Below are 21,600 nucleotides of genomic sequence, written 5' to 3'. Positions count from 1 at the left end.
TGGCTGTGTTAACTTTCAGCTGGTGAGAATTCTCACAGTGGGTGACAACTTTGTAGTTTCTTAAAGTTGGAGCAAAGTAAATTGCATACTTTAGTGATGCAGCTTCCATATCACTACAGAAAGGGTGGAATGTGTGGGGAAAGAGATGAGCTCTATTTCTTTTCTGTTTCAGCACTGACACTTGAAGAGGCAAATGTCATTTTAATCTTCGATGATTATGAATCCATGTATCCTAATGATATGAGCTCCAACCAAATACAGTAAAGGATAAATTGCATTATGTGACTCATTTACTCCTATTTCTTCCTTTGTGATAAAAATGCTATCTAAACCATCCCCCTAAAAATCCCAAATAGATTGTATGTTCATGAAGTGTGAAATTTATGATAACAAATTTAATACTAAATTGTACAGTTCTGAATTTGTTTCCTGTTTAAAAATTATGGCACAAGCTATTTTATCCTCATTTGGTAATTTAATACTTTCCAATGATATGGAACTTAGAGATTCTCACAAAAATGGAAGTAAGTTAAAAAAAAAAAAAAAGCTGCTAAATGCAAGAATCAGACTTGTAGAGCTGGACAGAACCCTAACAATCATCCAGTCCAGCCCTCTCATTTTACAGACGAGTTTATGATAACTGTACACTTGTCACAAAGATTAGAAATGCACATCAGGATAGCGCTACCTCTTCTGTAATTCCTACAAACTGTTACTCAGAGCCGCTGGTAAAGAGATAAGAAATGAATGTCATTAATTTGCCACTGCAGAGACCTGAAGTAACTTACATACTGAAATCAAATCACTAGCCTTGTTGATGAAGCCAGAGACGCAAGGACAGAATGGTCTATGCTTTCACATTTGCAAATTATATTAGTTGAAGCTGTTGAAAAGCAGACATTGCAGCATCTTTGAAGCATAAATGGATTCATCTTCTCTAATACCTTGGCAACCAGAATACTCACCATCGGCTCTAATTCTTTTTCATTACGTTCATCCTGTTCCCTGTTTACATCTTTTACATTTTGATTACTGGTTTCCGAGTCTTCCTTGTCCTCATGAGAACAAACAATTGTTGGGATATAGGTATCTGAAAAGTTAAGATAATTGTACCTATGTAAGATTGTTCTAGTTGTAGGCTTCAACAAAAGAAATATATTCTGTTTAAAAATTAAAGTATTACCTGTAACCTTTGAATTCTCAAAGTTATTCTCATCTGATGTTACCGATGATTCTTCTTTACTGTTAAATTTACAACAAAATGTTATGCTTTTTCAGGGACTATAAATGTATAGCATTTTATTTATAGGAAATTCAAACCAGTTACAAGCTAAACAAATATTATATAACTTTTCACATTTTCTTGCATTACTTTGTATGTTTTTTCATTAAAATGATCTCTTAGAATGATGCAATAATGTATATTAGTTGTAAAAAATGTAAAAATTATTTACACAATACCATAATTCAAATAAAATTATTTTACTCATATTAAAACATACAAAGGAAAAATATATATAAATGTAGATTATCCCATAATTGTCACTTTGAAAGTCCAAATATTTCTCTCTTGTTTTAAATGATGAAGTTTTATGAACTGACAGTCCATTATGGTCATTGAAATTACTTTCTAATGTTCCAATTATTAATTTTTTTGTTTTCCATTTTACTCAAAACTCTTCCAGTTGAACTGACATAATGTTAACTCTCTCTCTCCAGAAAAGGAGAAAACAAACAAACTAGATAGAAATTAAAAGGCAGCTAAATTTATACCCAGTTTAAAGACTTCATGTGTGTATTGCCAAAGACCCGTTTCACAGCCAAGATTTTGGTCATTCATATGGAAACATATATTTTTTTTTCTTTAAAATAATTCAGATTATACTTGCTTTTCTCTCATACTCTGCATACTTATTGAGAAAGACTTTTTTCTTTCAAGTGTAATCTGTTTATAGGTGTATTTGTGGAATCATAAGAATTTAGATTTGTCCACAATAGCAAGAAAATAGTTAGTGAAAAGCTCACTTTGTGTATAGTTATGTCACAAGTCAGCCTGTCAGAAATGATTGAACCAATATTCACATTTTCTTGTACTGTCTCAGCGGAATTTTCTCCTAGTGGCTTTTCTCAATGATTTTTCTGCAGTAAAAGAAATCCAGAGAGTTCACAATGACTGATGAATTTGTGTAATAGAACCTAGTTTTCATCGCATGAACAGTGTTGATCCAAATCCCCAGAGGGCTAATCTTGTTTTGACAAATCACAAGAAAATGACAAATTCTTCCATCTTGACCATGTAAGAAGTAATGCAGCTTTGTATACATTTATGATGCTCAGTTTTAGCTTTGCCAAAACTATTTGCTACCTTGCAGTGGGCCCAGAAATGAAAATAGTGTTTTTACATAGACAATTTCATTAGAAAATATTATATTACCATAAGTAATACTGTTTTAATCTATAATATATATTGTTTAATCAGGCCTATAATTATACAAAGATTCATTTTTGTGAAATCCAGCTGCAAGTTGACACATTGTTCTTTCTCCATGTCCAGAAAATCTATGTACACTTAAAAATATATAAACCATTAAACAGCATTTAAGTATTCTTTCTTTATCTTTCATCTGATAACAATATTGAAAATCTCCTTTGTAGAGGAAAATATCATTAAAGTTTTATGTTTTTGCCTAAACAAAATGTTATTAATCATTTTTCTTATTAAATTCTTTAGAATGCTTAAATTTTTAAAATAATTTCATCAAAAGGAAAGGAACTTGCTTTTAACTCACTGTGAGGATAAATAGCTATCAAAATGGGTATTACTATTTTGATATCTTACAAAAACATGTAAAGACAGAAATATAGGAGGGAAATCTTAGATTTAGGGGTAAATACAAGAAAAAGAATCCAAAATAGATGAAAGTTAAGTATTATATCAAATATTTGTTTAAAAAACTAATACAAAATGTGTAAAACTCCTACAAGGAAAAGAATAGAATTGCATCAATATGTATTAAAGACCTAAAAAATATTGAGAGATAGACCATGTTCATAGATAGGAAAATTATGAAGATAGTATCTCCAAATTTGATCTACAAATTCACTTCTAATCAACATTTCAAAACATGTTTTCACAAAATTTGAATATGTGATTCTAAAGAGAAGAATAAAGGACTAAAAATAGCTGGTCTACTTCTGAGAGATAGTAGAGGAAGCACCTCTATGTAGTTTCAATACTTCTTATGAGGATATAGTTATTAAGACAATTATATTGGCACTGAGACAGGAAAGTGTTGAGAGCTTAGAAACAGATCCGCACATATCTAGAACTTTGGTATTTGATAAAAGTAGCATGTCAGACATCAGTGAAATAGGGACTTCTCAGTAAACGGAGATAGGGAAAATGCCTACCCTCATGGGAAAAAAGTGAAATTAGCACAACAAATATTCAATAATCAATTCCAGGTGCATTAGGACTTTACATGTCAAAAACTTTGAGATTCTTAGTAGAATATATGAATATTTTTCAGACCTCAGAGTAGAAAATGTTTTCTTAAAGAAGGAAAAAAAAAACTATATAAAAAAAGATTATCAGTTTAGCTCTATTAAAATTTAAAACTTCTGTTCATTGAAAGACCTCTTTATAACAGAAAAATATAACTAAACTGGGAGAAGATGTTTACATTATACAACATCAACACAAAATAAATGTCAAGAAATATAAAGAACTTCTACAATTCAATAAGAAAGCACAAACATTTCAATAGAATCAGGAGAGAGGGGCAGACATTTCACAGGAGAGAAAATGCACATAGTCAATAAGCATATAAAGGATGGTCAGCATTGTTAAAAAACAGAGAAATGCAAATCAAGACCACAAGGGGATGCTATTTTATACTTACTTAATTTTTTACTTATTCAATTGATAAAATTGACTGTCAATTTTATCAGTTGATAGTTGATCTCCATCAACTACATAAAATTGAACCAATCCAAATGTTTATCAATGGAAGAGTAGATGTAAAACTTGGTATTACAACAAGAGAAATATATATAGCACTCAAAATTGATTTAAAATACACAGAGACATACAGTAATATGGATAAATCTTAGCAACATATAATATTAAATGAACAGTGCTAAAACATTGCATCAGAGTAGTTTCTTTTTTATTGTGCTAAAAGCTATTGAAATAATCTAAATACATTTATCAAGGAATACATAGGATATAATTCTTATACAAGAAAGCTTGATTTTCAAGATTATGATTACATAAAAGTGGGGTGAGTCAGAGGAAAAGAATGAGGAAATGATAAGTTGTTTTGTTTTACAGATGTTTATTGTATCATTTAAAATATCTAAATTGTTAAATTCTAGTTTCAGGTAATATATTCAGACAAATGGTTTGCTCTCTGGTCTAAATTACAGGGTATGTATAGATAAAATCCCACTCCAAAACCCAAAATATCTGTTTTATGACCAATTACATTTAAAGGGTTTAACTAAAACAACTTTAGAAAATTTGAAAATAAAGGCAAAGAACTTTATGGTTGATGATGATGATAGGCCCCAGAACTATATACATTCATGGTAGAAATGAAATATGTTAGAGAAAATTTCTAGTCTCCCCTTTATATTCTGAGTACTTTTTAAGTAATTTATTTATTTTACTTGGAGGATAATTACTTTACAGTATTGTGGTGGTTTTTGCCATACGTCGCCTTGAATCAGCCATGGATGCACATATGTCCCCCCATCCTGGACACTCCTTCCACCTCCCACCCCACCCCATCCCTCTGGGTTGTCCCAGAGCAGCGGCTTTGAGTGACCTACTTCATGCATTGAACTTACACTGGTTATCTGTTTTACATGTGGTGGCATACATGTTTTAATGCTATTCTCTCAAATCATCTCACCCTCACCTTCTCCCACAGAGTCCAAAAGTCTGTTCTTTACATCTGTGTCTCTTTTGCTGCCTTGCATATAGGATCGTCATTACTATCTTTCTAAATTCCATATATATGCATTAATATACTGTATTGCTGTTTCTCTTTCTGACTTACTTCATTCTGTTTAATAGACTCCAGTTTCATCCCCCTCATTAGAACGGACTCAAAAGTGTTCCTTTTTATAGCTGACTAATATTCCATTATGTATATGTACCACAACTTCCTTATCCATTTGTCTGCCAATGGACGTCTAGATTGCTTCCATGTCCTAGCTATTGTAAACAGAGGTGCAGTGGACACTGGGGTACATGTGTCTCTTTCAATTCTAGTTTCCTTGGTGTGTATGCCCAGCAGTGGGACTGCTGAATCATATGGCAGTTCTATTTCATTTTTTAAGAAATCTCTGCACTGTTCTCCAAGTGGCTGTACCAGTTTGCATTCCAACAAACAGTGTAAGAGGGTTCCCTTTTCTCCACACCCTCTCCAGCATCTATTGTTTGTAGACTTTTTGAAGGCGGCCATTCTGACCAGCATGAGATGATACCTCATTGTGGTTTTAATTTGCACTTCTCTAATAATGAGAGATGTTGAGCATCTTTTCATGTGTTTATTAGCCATCTGTATGTCTTCTTTGGAGAAATGTCTTTTAGTTCTTTGACCCACTTTTGAGTGGATTGTTCATTTTTCTGGTATTGAACTGCATGAGCTGCTTGTATATTTTGGAGATTAATTCTTCATCAGTAGTTTCATTTGCTATTATTTTTTTTCTGTTCTGAAGGCTGCCTTTTCACCTTGCTTATAGTTTCCTTCATTGTGCAAGAGATTTTAAGTTTAATTAGGTCCCATTTGTTTATTGTTGTTTTTATTTTCATTACTTTGGGAAATGAGTCATAGAGGATCTTGCTGTGATTTATGTCAGAGAGTGTTCTGCCTATGTTTTCCTATAAGAGTTTTATAGTTTCTGGTCTTACATTTAGATCTTTAATCCATTTTGAGTTTATTTTTGTGTATGGTGCTAGAAAATGTTATAGTTTCAATCTTTTACACATGGTTGACCAGTTTTCCCAGCACCACTTGTTAAAGAGATTTTCTTTTCCCTGAGTCTGTTTTGAGCAGGGGAGTTTCTTACTGCTCTTCCTCGTGGTTAACAGTGTCTGACATTGTGCTGAATAAATGCACAGTGTCCTTTCTAGGCTTCCTTTCTGTCTACCTCTTATCAGCATTATCATAACATTGTTCTTCTTTTCTTTCCTCATTAAAAGTAGTGTCATAAAAATTCTAATAAAGCATGTGTATTTTTGTGTCTTTTAATGTTTGAAGTACCTCCGCCTCCAAAGTTAAAAGGCAAAGTTTTTAACTATGGGCTTAAATAATTAAACAAAAAAAATTAAATCTAGTATAAATTTAGAAATTAAAAAGTCAAAAAGATATGTCATTTGTGGAGGGATACTTCATTACTACCGTACCTTAAGTATATACTATAGTCAGTCATTAGTATTATTTAATCATAAGACAGGTCATTGTTGAGCACCCACTCTATGCCATAAGTTCTAATTAGTCAGCTGGCTGATTTCTGATGTCTTCCGGGCTGGGTAATCAGCTTCTCGGGTGCTCATGTAAACACTTTTCAGCCTTCCTTTCTACTCTCGGGTATGCGTGCCTGAACAGTGCATCAGTAGATTATGCCTAGTTTCCTGGCTTTTATTTTAGTCAGTTCATAGTGAAAAAGAGCAGAAAGACCTGGATTCAAATCTGTCTTTCCTGTTACTTACCGATTACTAAGTCACGTACTAGCCATGCAACCTCCAACAAGCCTTAACCTCGACGCAACACTTAACCTCTCTGTGTCTCATTTTGCTCCAATTGTTGCCTAGTCCTTATACACAGGGCAATTATTTAACATAATTCTCAATATGTGGAAATGTCTAATAAATGTATTATTATTATTATCACTATTGTTATTATCATTATTAGTGACATGTAGTAAACACCATGCTGATCATTAGTTCTCCACTGCTGCAGTAACCAATTCCCATGCTTCTCCTTTTACTTGCAATTATCTATATATTTTTTAAGGTTTACTCCATTCTCTCATGTCTTTAATCCACAAGATACCTTTTTTCCCACAAGTTACTTTCAAGTGTAAAACTGGCAGCCCATGATAACATACTTGCTTAGTTTTTTAAAAAATACACCTTTACTATCGGAGGGCCACCCTCCAAAGAAAGATCACTAGATCATCAGTGAAAGTACCTTTCTATTTAAAAATGTCTTCACCAAATACAGTTTGCATGGGAATGCTAATTCACACTTTCTGTTATTACCCAATTGATTTATTCTGTGTCAGAATCTATGCACCCTGTTAATATTCCTGCAGTTTCTAGGTATGTGGCACCTAGGCTTTTAGAGTTATGGTTAATTTTAACACTGCCAAAATGTAGTAGTTTTAGTATAAGTAGTAATATCATTTTTCCTGAGTTTCTGTAATGCTATTATGCTAAAAGCTCATATATCTCTTAAAATATGAGTGAAACCTGTTCCACACAATCTGTCTAATGTGATGGAATTATCCAACCAGTCAGGGTAAATGTCAGGATTAGGTTGTAGGTAGTAGAAGTGTAACTCTGTTCCAAGAGGAATCAAAAAGTTGGCATAAAAAAAGGATCATTTCCAAAATGAATCATGAATGTTGCATTTGTGTCTCTTTAACAACTCTTCTTGAAAGTACTCAGCACTGACTAAAGATAACCAACTTGGAATTCTTAGGCATCACCTCTTGTTCTGATAAGCAGCTAAAAAGTCAATATTGAACTCCTCAAAAAGTATGTTAAGTCTGCCCTCTTTGTTCAAAGCTGCTGCTCTCATTTGATTTCCTTTACCTTCCTTCCCTAAAGGAAGAAAGGAAAATAAATGAATGGAGAGCTTTTAAGTTAGAAATAATATGTGCCCTTACATTTAAGAGTTTTTAAAAGACACTTAAGAAGAATGTTTTAGTATTAGAATTGGCGTTGCTAAGTGGATACTTAAATTGAAAAGGTTTTCCTGAAATAAATAATTACGCATTATATGTTGTTTATGTTCATAATCTTATTGTGATATTTCTCTAAAAATGGACTTGTGTTCTGACATTTATAGCCATTTATGATTTGGAGGAGGGAGGAGAGCAGAAACTTGTCCTTAATGAGAGGTGAAGTTAGTAATACATTAACCAACTACAAGGGCTCAGTATCTAATCCTTTGGTGTTACAACACCAGTAGTCTTCTTTAGATCAGGAATAAAACTGAAAACAGAAAAGAAACATTTGATCAAAGGAAAGACAATTAGAGCAATAAATGTCTAATTGTGAACAAAAGTGTCTAAGGAAAAAAAGGTTAAAGGCACAATGCCAGAAGGAGTTCAGGATGAAAACATGCATTAAATTCAGTTCCTTGACGATAACGCTGGAAAGGAAAACAAAGTGAAGACAGTTCTGCATCAATAAAGGATTGAATGAAGCAAAAATAATCTCCAAGAGAAAACATAAACATTTTTAAGTGACTTTGTATTTCCTTAAGATGCTGAACTTGGGGACTAATAATTAATATGCTGAAGAACATGGTTTTTGTGGGCGTCACATTCCTTATCTTCAAAGTGAAAGCTCCGGATTAGATTAGGGATATCAAATACAATACTCTCATGCTGGCCTCCCTCTCTAGCATCCATGGCAAACACTGATAACAGATCAAGGGGTTTCCTTGCTGAGTCCAGTTTGAGCCTAGTGACCGTTCTCTATGCATCCTGGCAGCCACTACCTATCAACTCCTTTATTGTTCAAAATAGAGAAAATTTGCCTTTCTCAGTTTTGATATTAAATAGGATGCCTTCTGCTTTAAGATTGCATATTTATATAACTAATACTATCCCATAAATATGATTTTGAAATATGATTTGGAAATTTTTTAAATTTGTTGTCAAAAGACATATAAATGCTAGAAGGATCAATAGAAATAACTATTGACATTGCAATACAAAGATAAATTCTCAATTAAATCTTATAGTGAGCATTTCAAATTTAATACCTACAGAAATCCTACCACTACAACTTGTCAACTAGTCTTGTATTATTTATAATGAAGATTATACAATAATTTGTTCCCCCATTATTTTACTATGTCCAGATAAAACTTCTCAAATAATGAAAAAACATTACCAATATCTACAAGTGATGGGGATGAGCAAATATATTGGATAACACATATGATATAAGTTAATTTATTACTTTTAAAATGTAACCATAAACCATGGTAAACCATAAGACCCTTGAGTAAACTCTAGTGAATTGCTTAAGTATTCAGGTAACTAAGTATATACTACCACATTAGTGACCAGATGGTTTTATTGAGTCACTTTCCTGTTTTCTATAAAGCTGAATTGCTGTGTTCCCAAAAATCTTCTGTATTTCTTTTACTAAATTCAGCACATTGCCTATTGCCTCAGTCCATGATCTTGAAAACATACTGACAATGATGGTGCCATGCCTTCTTGATGCAAGAAATTTCAATAGCAGAGAAAAAAGCAACTGAAAAACATAACCTGTTGAAGAATTCTTTGGTAAGTTTCTTTTCCAAAGTTGCTTCATTTCCTAATTCTGTCTTCTGCCCAAGGATTGCTATTTTCAAATCTGCTTTGTCATGTCAAAGTGGTGGGTACTATTTTTTTCTTGCTCACCCCATCCCACAGGGATTAGAGAGAAAAAAATTATTTGGATTTAATTCTATGATCGAATCTGGGCATCATGTGCAATTTTGTAGAGATGAGATCTCCTTAGAGTGTCTTCAAAAGGAATTCCAAAATGTGAGAATCTAGTCTGTATTTAAGTCAAATCTTGAAAGTTCACATGTGAACAACAAAAATATTGTAGGTTGCTTTGGGAGCAATGCAATTACAACAAGAATCCATGAATTTTAAATGGAAAAACAAAATTATAGGTAAACCTGGCCCAAGGGACTATTCTGCCACAGTCTGCCAATTATATTCTAGCAAGAGAGAAATATAAATGTTTTTAAGTGATGGAGAAAAAACTAAAGAATGTACATCAGAGAGATATCAGAAAAAATTTTTAACTTTATTGGGTCTAAAGTCCTTGTTTTACCTCTGCTCTTAATGGAAGTAATTGTCATCCATGGATGACAAAAAATTAGTGATTGTTCAGCTGAGACTCTTCCTACTTTAGAATTCTGACATTCTGATTCTCCACGTTCCCCTACAAAGTGATTTCTAAGAACTTTATACTTCATCCACCTTTCAAATATTATCAGAGAATTATTACTATCTGCTTTTTCCTAAGGATACTAATTCTCAGGCTTTATTTATTACTGATTTGTTTGTGGTTGTGTAAAAAGTCATTATCACAGAGTCATGACTGTGAGCCAACTAATTGCAATTAAGGAAATCCTGATTAAACCTGTTTTCTCTGTTGAAATCTACATGTAAGTATCACTAAGATACTTGGTTTGTTCAGTACTGAGCTTTGACATCCAAGCTCTACAGAACTTGTGTTACATATTGTTTTGAAAACTGTTTTAAGAAAAAGACAATTTAAAATGTAAATTGATATTCCCGGTGTGTATGTGGAAAGATTGTATTTGGAAGGGCTGCAAGCAGGGAGGAAAGCAAAGGAGCATGAGACTTCCAAACTATGAAATCAAATCTTTCGGAAGTGACACCTCACCTCCAAGAAGGATCTGTTGCTGAACTTAGGGTGGCAGCCACTCCCCTGAGCATCTGTGCCCCGTATTGTTTTCCAAGATAGTATTGTTTGCATGTGGTTGTTCTTTTCTTTTTAATGGGGGGCAGAGTGCCAAGCTTCTACAACTCTCCCCCAGCCTTTGTCCCAGTCCTGCCTCTTGAGAGTTTCAAGCATATATCAATACCTTTCCCTTTATCTATAGAGTAAATCAATTGAAATGATGTGTAATTCAATATAAGTACTAGTAGAGCAGTTCTACAGTATTTCATATAGGAGATTATACCTTTTATGTTTGTAAAAAATTCACCAGATATCTTAAATATAATAATTCAGTTCAGTTCAGTCACTCAGTCACGTATGACTCTTTGCAACTCCATAGACTGCAGCATGCCAGGCTCCCCTGTTCACCAACTCCCAGAGCATGCTGAAACTCATGTCCATTGAGTCGCTGATGCCAATCAACCATCTCATCCTCTGTCATCCCCTTCTCCTCCTGCCTTCAATCTTTCCCAGCATGAGGGTCTTTTCCAATGAGTCAGTTCTTCGCATCAGGTGGCCAAAGTATTGGAGCTTCAGCTTCAGTATCAATCCTTCCAATGAATATTCAGGACTGATTTCCTTTAGAATGGACTGGTTGGATCTCCTTGCAGTCCAAGGGACTCTCGAGAGTCTTCTCTAACACCACAGTTCAAAAGCATCAATTCTTCAGCATTCAGCTTTATTTATGGTCCAACTCTCGCATCCATACATGACCACTGGAAAAACCATAGCTTTAACTAGACAGACTTTTGTCAGCAAACTAATGTCTCTGCTTTTTAATATACTGTCTAGGTTGGTCATAGCTTTTCTTCCAAGGAGCAAGTGTCTTTTAATTTCATGGCTGCAATCACCATCTGCGGTGATTTTGGTGTCACCATTTCCATTGTTCTGTCACTGTTTCCATTGTTTCTGTCACTGTTTCCATTGTTTCTCCATCTGTTTGCTGTGAAGTGATGGGACCGAATGGCATGATTTTAGTTTTCTGAATCTTGAGCTTTAAGCCAACTTTTTCACTCTCCTCTTTCACTTTCATCAAGAGGCTCTTTAGTTCTTCTTCACTTTCTGCCATAAGGGTGGTGTCATCTGCATATCTGAGGTTATTGATATTTCTCCTGGCAGTCTTGATTCCAGCTTGTGCTTCATCCGGCCCGGCATTTCATATATAATAATATAATAATTAGGACCAACAAAAGCCAGGGCAAGCCAAATCAAGTTAGAAATATTAAAGTACTGCCTTCCCATGATTGCTTTTAACTAAATGTTAAATTTAAAAGTTATGAAATTATTTTTTTAAAATCCTAGGACCATTTATTTATTGTCTTGCTTTTTCTCTTAGTTTAAAATTCATTTATATTTTTAAATTCTATATCTTAGCAGTTTCTGCTTTTTAGTTTTATGGTTTTAGTAAGTGTTTAGTAATCTTTATAGTATGAAATCCATTGAAATTCATTTCCATTTTCAAGAAATTCAGTTTCACAAACATTTTTAAACTAGCTATTCTACTTATGCTAATCATAGCATAAATTGATATATCAGTGAAAAGAGAAATATGATAAATTAGATTGGATGGTTTGTGTTAAAATCCAAATAATAATGCTATTATCAAATTGGATTTGTATGTAACTGCTTTTGAAAAGTTTTATAGGCAGACTCAGAAAGTCTTAACGTATTATTTCTAAATGTAATGCTTTTGTGAACTTACATCACATTAAAATCATCTTAATGCACCTTTTTGTCAATTCTTCACAATAGTATTTATTACAAAAGGAAGGGAGGAGAAGGTACATTTAAAAAGCAAATGAAAAAGAACTCAATGGAAGCCTATGAGGCTACCTGTTGATGAGCCTGTAAGGGAGTCATTAATATGCGGATCATTGACATGATGGGCCATAATGACTCCTCCAGGGACGCTCAGTCTATTGTGTCAGAGACTAGTTAGGGATTCATTAACATGAAGACTCGTGACTTCTTAATACGCAAATTATTAATGCAATGCACTGAGGCATACTCACAAATGTCCACATCTTCTGTTATAGGTTTGCTTTGCCAGTCCTTCACCCACACCTTTTGTGAACTAGTATTTTCTTTCTTTTGTCCTCTGTTGCAGATTTTTTCACAAAAGATTCTACTCTCCTGTGGAATCTACCACTTCACTTTCAAAGACCTCCTCCGCTTCAGCCCACATTTCTTTGATTTAAGGCAGGTTTATATAAACAAACCAGGTGAACATTTCAAAATTCAACACAAAATCTGATTTGATATTTTTCTGTAATATCAAATTGGTCTTTGGCCAAAGGCAGAACAATGTGAACAAAACACTTGCTTTTAAAAAGTAAAACTCTGAAACAAATAGTGTAGCCAACAGTTGAATAATTTGCTCTAAAGGTGGGTGGGGAAAGAGTAGTGGAGCAGAAAAAAGAAAAAGAGAGCAGAGAAAGGCCATGAAAGAGGACACAAGAAAGAAGAGTGCAATTAAGTAAGCCGAGTAAGTGTTTGTGCCAGTGTAACACATGAGTGAGGAAATGGATTTGAACTGCTCAGTGTCTGGCATACAGCAAGCAATCAGTAAGTATTAGCTATTATTATTACATCAACACTTTACACTTTGCAAAAAGACAAAATTAATGTCTGCATTCCCTGTTGAAACAATAAGAAAAATGTTATAGAGTGAAAGCTGTTCAGTTCTTGAATTAACATACTATGAAGAAGGGAATTAAACTTATATTCCTTATTCCCACAACAGAATTAGCTATAGAAGTCATGGAAAGGTATTCAAGTATCTTTTAAAGCTTATACACATACCATGTATGGGAAATACAGTTTTTCTTCTGGGACTTTATATGCTAACCTATATTCATTTTCTTCTCATTTTATTCTGCTGCTGCTGCTGCTAAGTCACTTCAGTCGCGTCCAACTCTGTGTGACCCCATAGACAGAAGCCCACCAGACTCCCCCGTCCCTGGTATTCTCCAGGCAAGAACACTGGAGTGGGTTGCCATTTCCTTCTCCATTTTATTCTAGACTTATCTAAAAAACAAAACAAGCTTTTACTATTATTTCTCCACTAAATTTTAGGAGAAATAGACCCTTATTTCTAAACTTATAAACCCTAAATTCTGCAGTGCAGCTCAGAAATCAAGATCTGTTTATCATAAAATATTTCTATCTCTACACAAAATTAGTAATATAATTTTTAAGGTAACAGCTTTATTGAAATAAAATTTACATACCACAAAATCCACCCATTTTGAATGTTTAATTCAGATCTGTTCAATTTACAGAATTGTGCAGTTACTACCCTAATCTAATTTTAGAACATTTCCAGAACCCCCCAAAAGGATGTGACTGTTAGAATCACTCTTCCCTAGTCCTAGGCAACCACTAATCTTATTTCTGTCTTAATATATTTGCCTGTTCTGCACTTTTCATACTAAAGAGAATCATGCAGTATGTGTTTTTGGCATCTTCCCTGTTTTATGGAGGAAAATGTTTTTGAGGTTCATCAGTGTTACAGGATGTATCAACACTTCATTTTTATTGGTGAATAGTATTCCATTGTATAGATACACTGACTTTATTTATGCATTCACCAGTTGATGGGTATTTGAGTTGTTTCCACCTTTTGGCTCTTGTAGACAGTGCTTCTGTGAATATTTACGTAGTGTTTGGATGGACATGTGTCTTCATTTCCCCTGGTTAGATACCTAGAAGTGAAATGGCTGGGTTTATGATAATCCTATAATTTCAGTTTCTCCACATTCTCACCAACACTTACTATTATCTCTCTTATTGATTGTTGTCATTATAGTGGGTGTAAAGTGGCATCTCATTGTGGTTTTGATTTGCATTTTCATAGTAACTGGGTTTCCCCTGTTGCTCAGCTGGTAAAGAATCCACCTACAATGTGGGAGACCTGGGTTTGATCCCTGGGTTGGGAAGATTCCCTGGAGAAGGGAAAGGCTACCCACTCCAGTATTCTGGCCTGGAGAATTCCATGGACTACAATCCATAGGGTTGCAAAGAGTAGGACACGACTGAGTGACTTTCACTTCACTTACTTCATAGTAGCTAATGATATTGAGTTCTTTTTCATGCTCTTTGTTGTTGTTGTTCAATTGCTAAGTTGTGTTCAACTCTTTTGCTATGCCATAAACTGCAGCTTATTGATCATTAATATATCTTCTCCAGATAAATACCTATTTAAATCCTTCACTAATTTTCAGATTAGACTGTCTTTTTAGTATTGATCTGTAAGAGTTCTTTTGAGTAAGACACTTATTAGATACATGATTTATAAGTGTTTTCTCCTGTCTTCACTGTCCTGACTATGTCCTTTGGAGTGCAGAGTGCTTAACTTGGATAATGTCCAAGCAGTAGAATTTTTAAATTAGCTTTAAGATCTTTGCTAACTTGCCAATACGCTACATAGAATCTATTCGATTAAAATTCTTTAAATAGGAAGTGATATCATTTTTAAAATAAATAATCTTTATAAATGTAGTTATCACATGCAATTATCTACATCTCATATTCTTGTTCATGTTAATTTCAATACTGTGATGCTAGAAAACATACACCAGTTATTGGTCCTAGCTAATTTCTAAACTGGAGTAGATGTAAGCAGATTCAGAGATGAAGCAAACAAACCTACAGATTCAAGAAAAGAAATCCAACTGATTTAAGAAGCTTAGAGTACAAACACTGTATTATTCCTCTGGTGCCTTTCACTGGAGGAGATGGAGTAGGCAGGAGGAGCTCATCTGTGTCAAGATGGCTCTCCCAGTTGAAAGCTTTTGGATCCCTGATTAAGTAAAGTGATATACATTACCAGGGAGTCCTGAGAAGATGAAGTGTGAAGGGCTCACTGAGATAGTCTGTAATTAGAAGAGCAGTATGATGTTTGGGAAGGACAAGATGAGAGCCAATATGAACTAAAAGACAAGGAAGAGTTGACTGAAGAAGTTGGGACACAGGCTGGGATTGATGAAGGTGTCAGACAAAGAGCTAAATCCTGCAGGGATGCAGTTATGCTGCCAAAGATGGGGATCTCTGCCACACTTTTAACATGATGGCACAAGACTTTACACTTAACATTCTGAAGAATACAGCTATCAAGTGGCTTTAAAAGAATTCTGTCCTTCTACATTATTGTAACTTAGATTGGAAACCAGGCTAAGTTAGAATAATGTTGGACAAAATTTAATGTTTATTCATTCAACAAATAGTTAACTTGTGCTAGGCATCATGCTAGATCATGCTAGAAATTAAACCACTAGCACAAACAGATTGAATCAACTCTGCCTTCACAGAGCTTACTGTCTGAAGAATGATAAATTAAAACTGGCCATTTAAAATCACAGCCGTACCTTTCAGGATTGGGGAAGTATGGAATCCTATAGAAGAAAATACAGTTAACCATTGAACAACACAGGTTTGAACTGCATGAGTCCATTTATATGCCAACATTTTTTTCAATAGTAAATACTATAGTACTGCCTGAACTGCAGTTAGTTAACTCTGATGATGCAGAACTATGGATACAGAGGAACTGAGTGTATGTAGGGCCAACTATAAGTTATACTCAGATTTTCAACTACAAAGAGGGTCAGCACCCCTGATATCGTCATTGTATTAAGATCCATAACAGGGTTCATAGAGGATCCATACAGGGTCAACTGTAATAAGATCCATAACTCAAACCCAGGGAAGACAATAGCAACTGTGCATGTGCATGGGCTTGCAAAGAGATCAGACTGAAAGATCATATCCTTTAATTACATACCATATTTAAAAGTTTGATTTTTCCAAATTGTAAAATATACACTTTTCAAAAAGTAAATACTTTCTGAAAGCTTATTTCATTCTAAATGGAAATTAACTTTACCATGCTATTTAATGAGTCTTTTTTCTCTTTCCCAAGTCCTCACGAATGATAGGACAAAATTTCTTTAATAAATGCCCTATTTGTAAATCTTACCTTTGGTATCTTAATTCCCACAGTCCTTAATGTTGCTGTTAATGCTTAAAAATTCCCCCATGCCATATTTGCAACAGAATTATTTTATTTGCTAATTTTTTCTTTGTTTAATAGTGTTACTCTTTTGGTGGATATTGAGACTAAGTGATTTTCAAAAACTTTTTAAAAGTTACAACTCAAAATACCTGTGTTTCACCTTTTGTTTATACTATTCACAACTCGTTGCAAGTCAGAATCAGCTGAGGAGCTTTTTAAAAATCTGTGACTGCAACCCAACCCCAACCAATGAAATTGTGGTCTTATAGGAGGATCTGGGTGGGAGTGCCTTAGTTTTCCCCTTCCGATGTGCACCCAAGCTTAAGAAACACTGCTTTACACTACTGTTCTACACTGGTTTTTACTATATCAAAGTATGGATAGTGAGAAAATATATACTTCAGTAAAAATACTCTGCTATTAAGATGGACAGGGAGATCTGGCATGCTGCAGCCCATGGGGTCACAAAGAGTCAGACACGACTGAGCAACTGAACTGAACTGAAGATTTTCTTTGGGGTGGGAGGAGGAGAGGGTATACATAACCAAGCAGGCTAACATTAATGTAAATTTTATAGAGATTTTACTTCTGCTCTTGTTAGGTCTATAAAACAATTAATTTATATTCATCACGGGGATTACCAATTCATACATCAATGAATTTAAATTTACTGATTTTTTTTTAGAAAGGGAATCTAGATGATATTTAGGGTAAGAGACATTAATCTTCTCTACCCTAACAACTATATTGTTGATTATAAAATTGATGGTGTTTATTAAGACTTAAACCTGGGATGGTAAAATGTCTTCCAATTGCACTATGTGGCAAATTGCCCCAACAATTATTGTAAATGCAAGGACAATAAACTGCATTGCCAAGGACACTAGTTGGTTAGATCCCATAAAAGAGACAATTAGTCTTGAGATGAAAATGGTAGTGATGAGGTGACAGTTATGAAAAAAAACAGAATATGCAATGTAATGACTTAAATATATCTGTGGACAATACTGATAGTTTAATGTGTTTGGAGTTTTTAATATGTAAAATAATGTTTTATATGAAAGATCAAAACTGTATACATTCAGGTCTTCTTTTTTCCTTATTTGCTACAAAAGTGAAGTAACCTGAAAGATTACATTTACTGTCTTTCCAAATCATCAATGTAAAATGGTTTGCTTAATTTATATGTATATGGCATTGATTTTATGAAGAATATTTTCTTCTCACAGATATAAATTTACATAAACTTATTCAATATTACAATACTCATAATCTATTGTTGGGGCTTCCCTGGTAGCTCAGCTGGTAAAGAATCCACCTGCAATGCAGGAGACCCTGGTTCAATTCCTGGGTCAGGAAGTTTCTGTGGCGAAGGGATAGCCTACCCACTCCAGTATTCTTGGGCTTCCCTGGTAACTCAGGAGGTAAAAAATCTGCCTGCAATGTGGAAGACCTGGGGTTCGATCCCTAGGTTGGGAAGATCCCCTGGAGGAGGGCATGGCAACCCACTCCAGTATTCTTGCCTAGAGAAGCCTGGCGGGCTACAGTCCCTGGGGTTGCAAAGAGTTGGACATGACTGAGTGATTAAATACAGCACAACACGGTCAATTGTTAGGATAATTGGAACATTTTGAAAATAAAATCATGATAGGTACAATAATACAACTGCACCTTCACCAAGACAAAATTGCAACTCAGTCCTTCAGTAGCAAAGATGGATCTAAAAGATAGGATACAGAGATTTGGACAGCCAGAGAAAGCAGAAAGGGACCCTAAAAGAGTTGATGCCAAAGATAAACTGCCAATGATGTGTTTTCATCTGTACCTATGCTGTACTCCCTCCTTCTCTCAGAGACCTTGTGAGTAGTGACGGATCCTGTGGGAAACAAGCCCAAGACTGTATCGGGGACCTGAGGAGCATGAAAACCTAATGCAAACAAAAGGGGAGATCTTGAACTTCCTTAGAATATTTGCAGTGGCTGCTTTGTTCAGCATGGAGCTCTCTCCCCCCAGATTTATTCATGCCAGAAATCAACACCCTAATCCAGAGTAATATTATGATAACAGATATAGACAGTTAGACATAGGACACCTTGCCAATTCACAAGGGGTACGTGGAGAAGTGCTGAAGAAACTAAATCAGTGAATTCAGTAACAACATTCAAAACGCCGGTCACTGAAATGTGGAAGACAAATTCTTGAAGAGCACTGTCTTCCCCGGTCAACTGCTCTAGCACCCTGAGTCATCGTACTAGTGGGAGAAGGCTTCCTGGTCAAGTCTGTCCTCTCCTCTCTCATCTGAGTTGGCCTCTGTTGTGGCGACTAGAGAACTGCCCATTAACCAGTTGTGCGGTCTGAGGCTGACAACAGGAATACGTTAGGCTTATCTGATCGCTTATCATCTTCTCAATGAAGTAGTCTTTATTTCTTATTCTTCTTGTTCTGCTCTGCTCTTTATATTCTCAATTGCATATATCGTCTTTCAAGATTATTAATATTTATGTTTATTACCTATTAGTTTTCCTTCCATTAGAATGTAAGCTACATGAGGACAGGGATTGTCATTTTTTTTCCATTGATGTATCTCTAGTACTCAGAACAGTACCTGGCACATAGTAGGTATTCAATAAATATTTGTCGAATGTATGAAGATCATTTATTCTAGTTACTAATCTTTTTTTTACTCCCTTTTAATATACAAGCTGAAAAGCAAAGTTAGAACTTTGCTAGTAATACTTTGATCATTTTTTTTCATCTGAACCAAGATCAATACCCTCTCAATCTTGATATTATAGAAAAACCATGTTGGTGTAATTTCCACGTATCCATCCAAGAGGATAAAGACTGAAATACCTGGACTAACCTTTTTCATGAAATTAAAACATAAATGTTAGATTTTGAAGGAAGAATTTGGGTGAAAAAACAATTATAGTGGTAAATTTCACCTATAGCAGTAATTTTCCCCTAAGTGTCACCAGAATAGTAAAATAAATCAGGCATGAAATAGTGTAGAAATGTCTAATAATTAGTAGCAAAATATGTACATGTTTATTTACATTAAAGATGATATATAGCATAATTCAATTATTGATATTAAAAATGAGAAAGGATAAAACCTATGTTTTAAACATTCCATACATATAAAACAGTAATAAACAGTTATGAATGTAGAAAATCTATGTCCCTTCTTATGGACAGTGACCTAGTTCATGCTTTTCTCTCCACTTTTCTCTGATTTATTCTGCATGCGCTTTCCGAATTGATATAGCTAAAATAATACTTTGTCCCTGACATTAGGAACTAAATTCAAAATCGTTGGTCTTAACAAGACTGTGCAATTCTTTCTCAACCTTGTTCTTCAAGTTTGACTCACAATTCTTTCCATTCCAGACAGTCAAATTGACTAACAAAACCACCTACTTATCTATTTGCTGCTGTGTCCACAAGTATTTTTTACTCTCTGTAAACAGTCTCCTAACTCTTCTCTACCTACCCACGTCTTACCATTCAAGATCAAGTTCAATTCCTCTGTCATACTGTTTCTAATCAGTGCAGCCAGCAGTGTATCATTTCTCTAATGCTTATGTTCGTATCTCCTGTGATCTCCTCTGTCTGTGTCATTCCATTCGGCACATGCGGTGTTGATAGCTAACTTCTCATGTTCATAAATATTATCTGTTAACCAAATTAATGCTTGAAAATAGAAGCTAACTAGAAGAAAACAAGGGCTCCATAATTTCTTTGTGATTAATTGGCTTATTGGAGCACAGGGAATTAGAGACCTTAATCACAAAACAACTTAAATCACAAAACAACTTTTCATCTTATGTATTTCCTGAACTTGATCAAACAAATCCCTTGTTGCCTAAATTTCTTCTTATGTAAATGGAGCGGGCCTTATTGATTACAATGTATAAAAGTGATCTAGTGGGAGATAATTTTATATCACTTAAGAAATAATAAGAGAGACATTTAAAGCATGCATTCCTTAAATTTATATAATTAGATATTTCTGAGTAAAAGAACAAGCGAACATGTTAAAGTAGTAAAATATCATAAATTTAAAGCTGTTGATGGGCTACAGTCCATGAATAAGATGAGAGTCCCACTTGGTTTTGTAGACAAGTTGTAATAAATGTTATAGATGCTCAGATAAAAACTGAAAGAATGAAAGCAAACTGGTCCAAAATTACCATAAGTGGTCAAGAGATTCTCCAGAAATTGAAAAATAACACAGAAAAAAAAAAAGACTCTTATAATCACACCAACATAATTTTGAGGGTTTTTGAAAAATTAATTTCCTCAGAGGTTACAATTAGTCACAGACAAGTATATTCTGTTGTACTGAGAAAGAATACCCCTCCAGACTGCTCAATCAATAGCTAAGCTATTCCCCCAGCATTGTTCAATTCAGTCTCACAAATGTCATTTTCAGTAGGAACCCATCCACACTTGCATACTGAAAGTTAATTGGACAACAAATGTAAATAATAAAACTTTAATTTTCAGCATTTCATTAAAACACTTCTTATGAGAAAATGAAATATAACTACTTACAAATACCATGCATTACCTACTTCAATAATACATTTATACTTCGGATGGAAACTTCAGGTTTAATACAGTAAAGCTCTTTAGGATGTTAGGAAAATTATAGTAAAACTCTTAGGAAAACTATGAGATGACAGTTGAGGATAGTGATGTCAGAGATCATTAATATATTATTATACATGGGGTTTATTATTATTTTGCCATATAAAATATGTAATTATTTATGCTAATTTCCTAAAAATATGTTTGCTAATTCTTATATCTTAAAGAGAAAAATACTATAATTAAAAATTAAAAGCATTATAATATAGTGTTAACT

At 34.2% G+C, this 21,600-nt stretch overlaps 1 protein-coding gene across 2 annotated transcripts in view; it reads right to left on the bottom strand.

Annotated features, from left to right (window-relative positions):
- PPP1R3A (protein phosphatase 1 regulatory subunit 3A) overlaps positions 1-21,600 on the bottom strand; it is a 39,027-nt gene that overhangs the window by 4,238 nt on the left and 13,189 nt on the right. For both annotated transcript variants that reach the window (XM_043872691.1, XM_043872692.1), the window contains 2 exons: positions 1,184-1,242; positions 966-1,090 (listed from right to left, as the gene is read on the bottom strand). In XM_043872691.1, coding sequence (XP_043728626.1) covers positions 966-1,090; positions 1,184-1,242 — 184 coding nt within the window. The remainder of the gene's footprint in view (positions 1-965; positions 1,091-1,183; positions 1,243-21,600) is intronic.

The sequence above is a fragment of the Cervus elaphus genome, chromosome 18 (assembly GCF_910594005.1).
Source record: "Cervus elaphus chromosome 18, mCerEla1.1, whole genome shotgun sequence".
Taxonomy (NCBI): Eukaryota; Metazoa; Chordata; class Mammalia; order Artiodactyla; family Cervidae; genus Cervus; species Cervus elaphus.
Note: the sequence above shows the minus strand (reverse complement) of the source record. Positions and strands in the feature narration are given on the sequence as shown.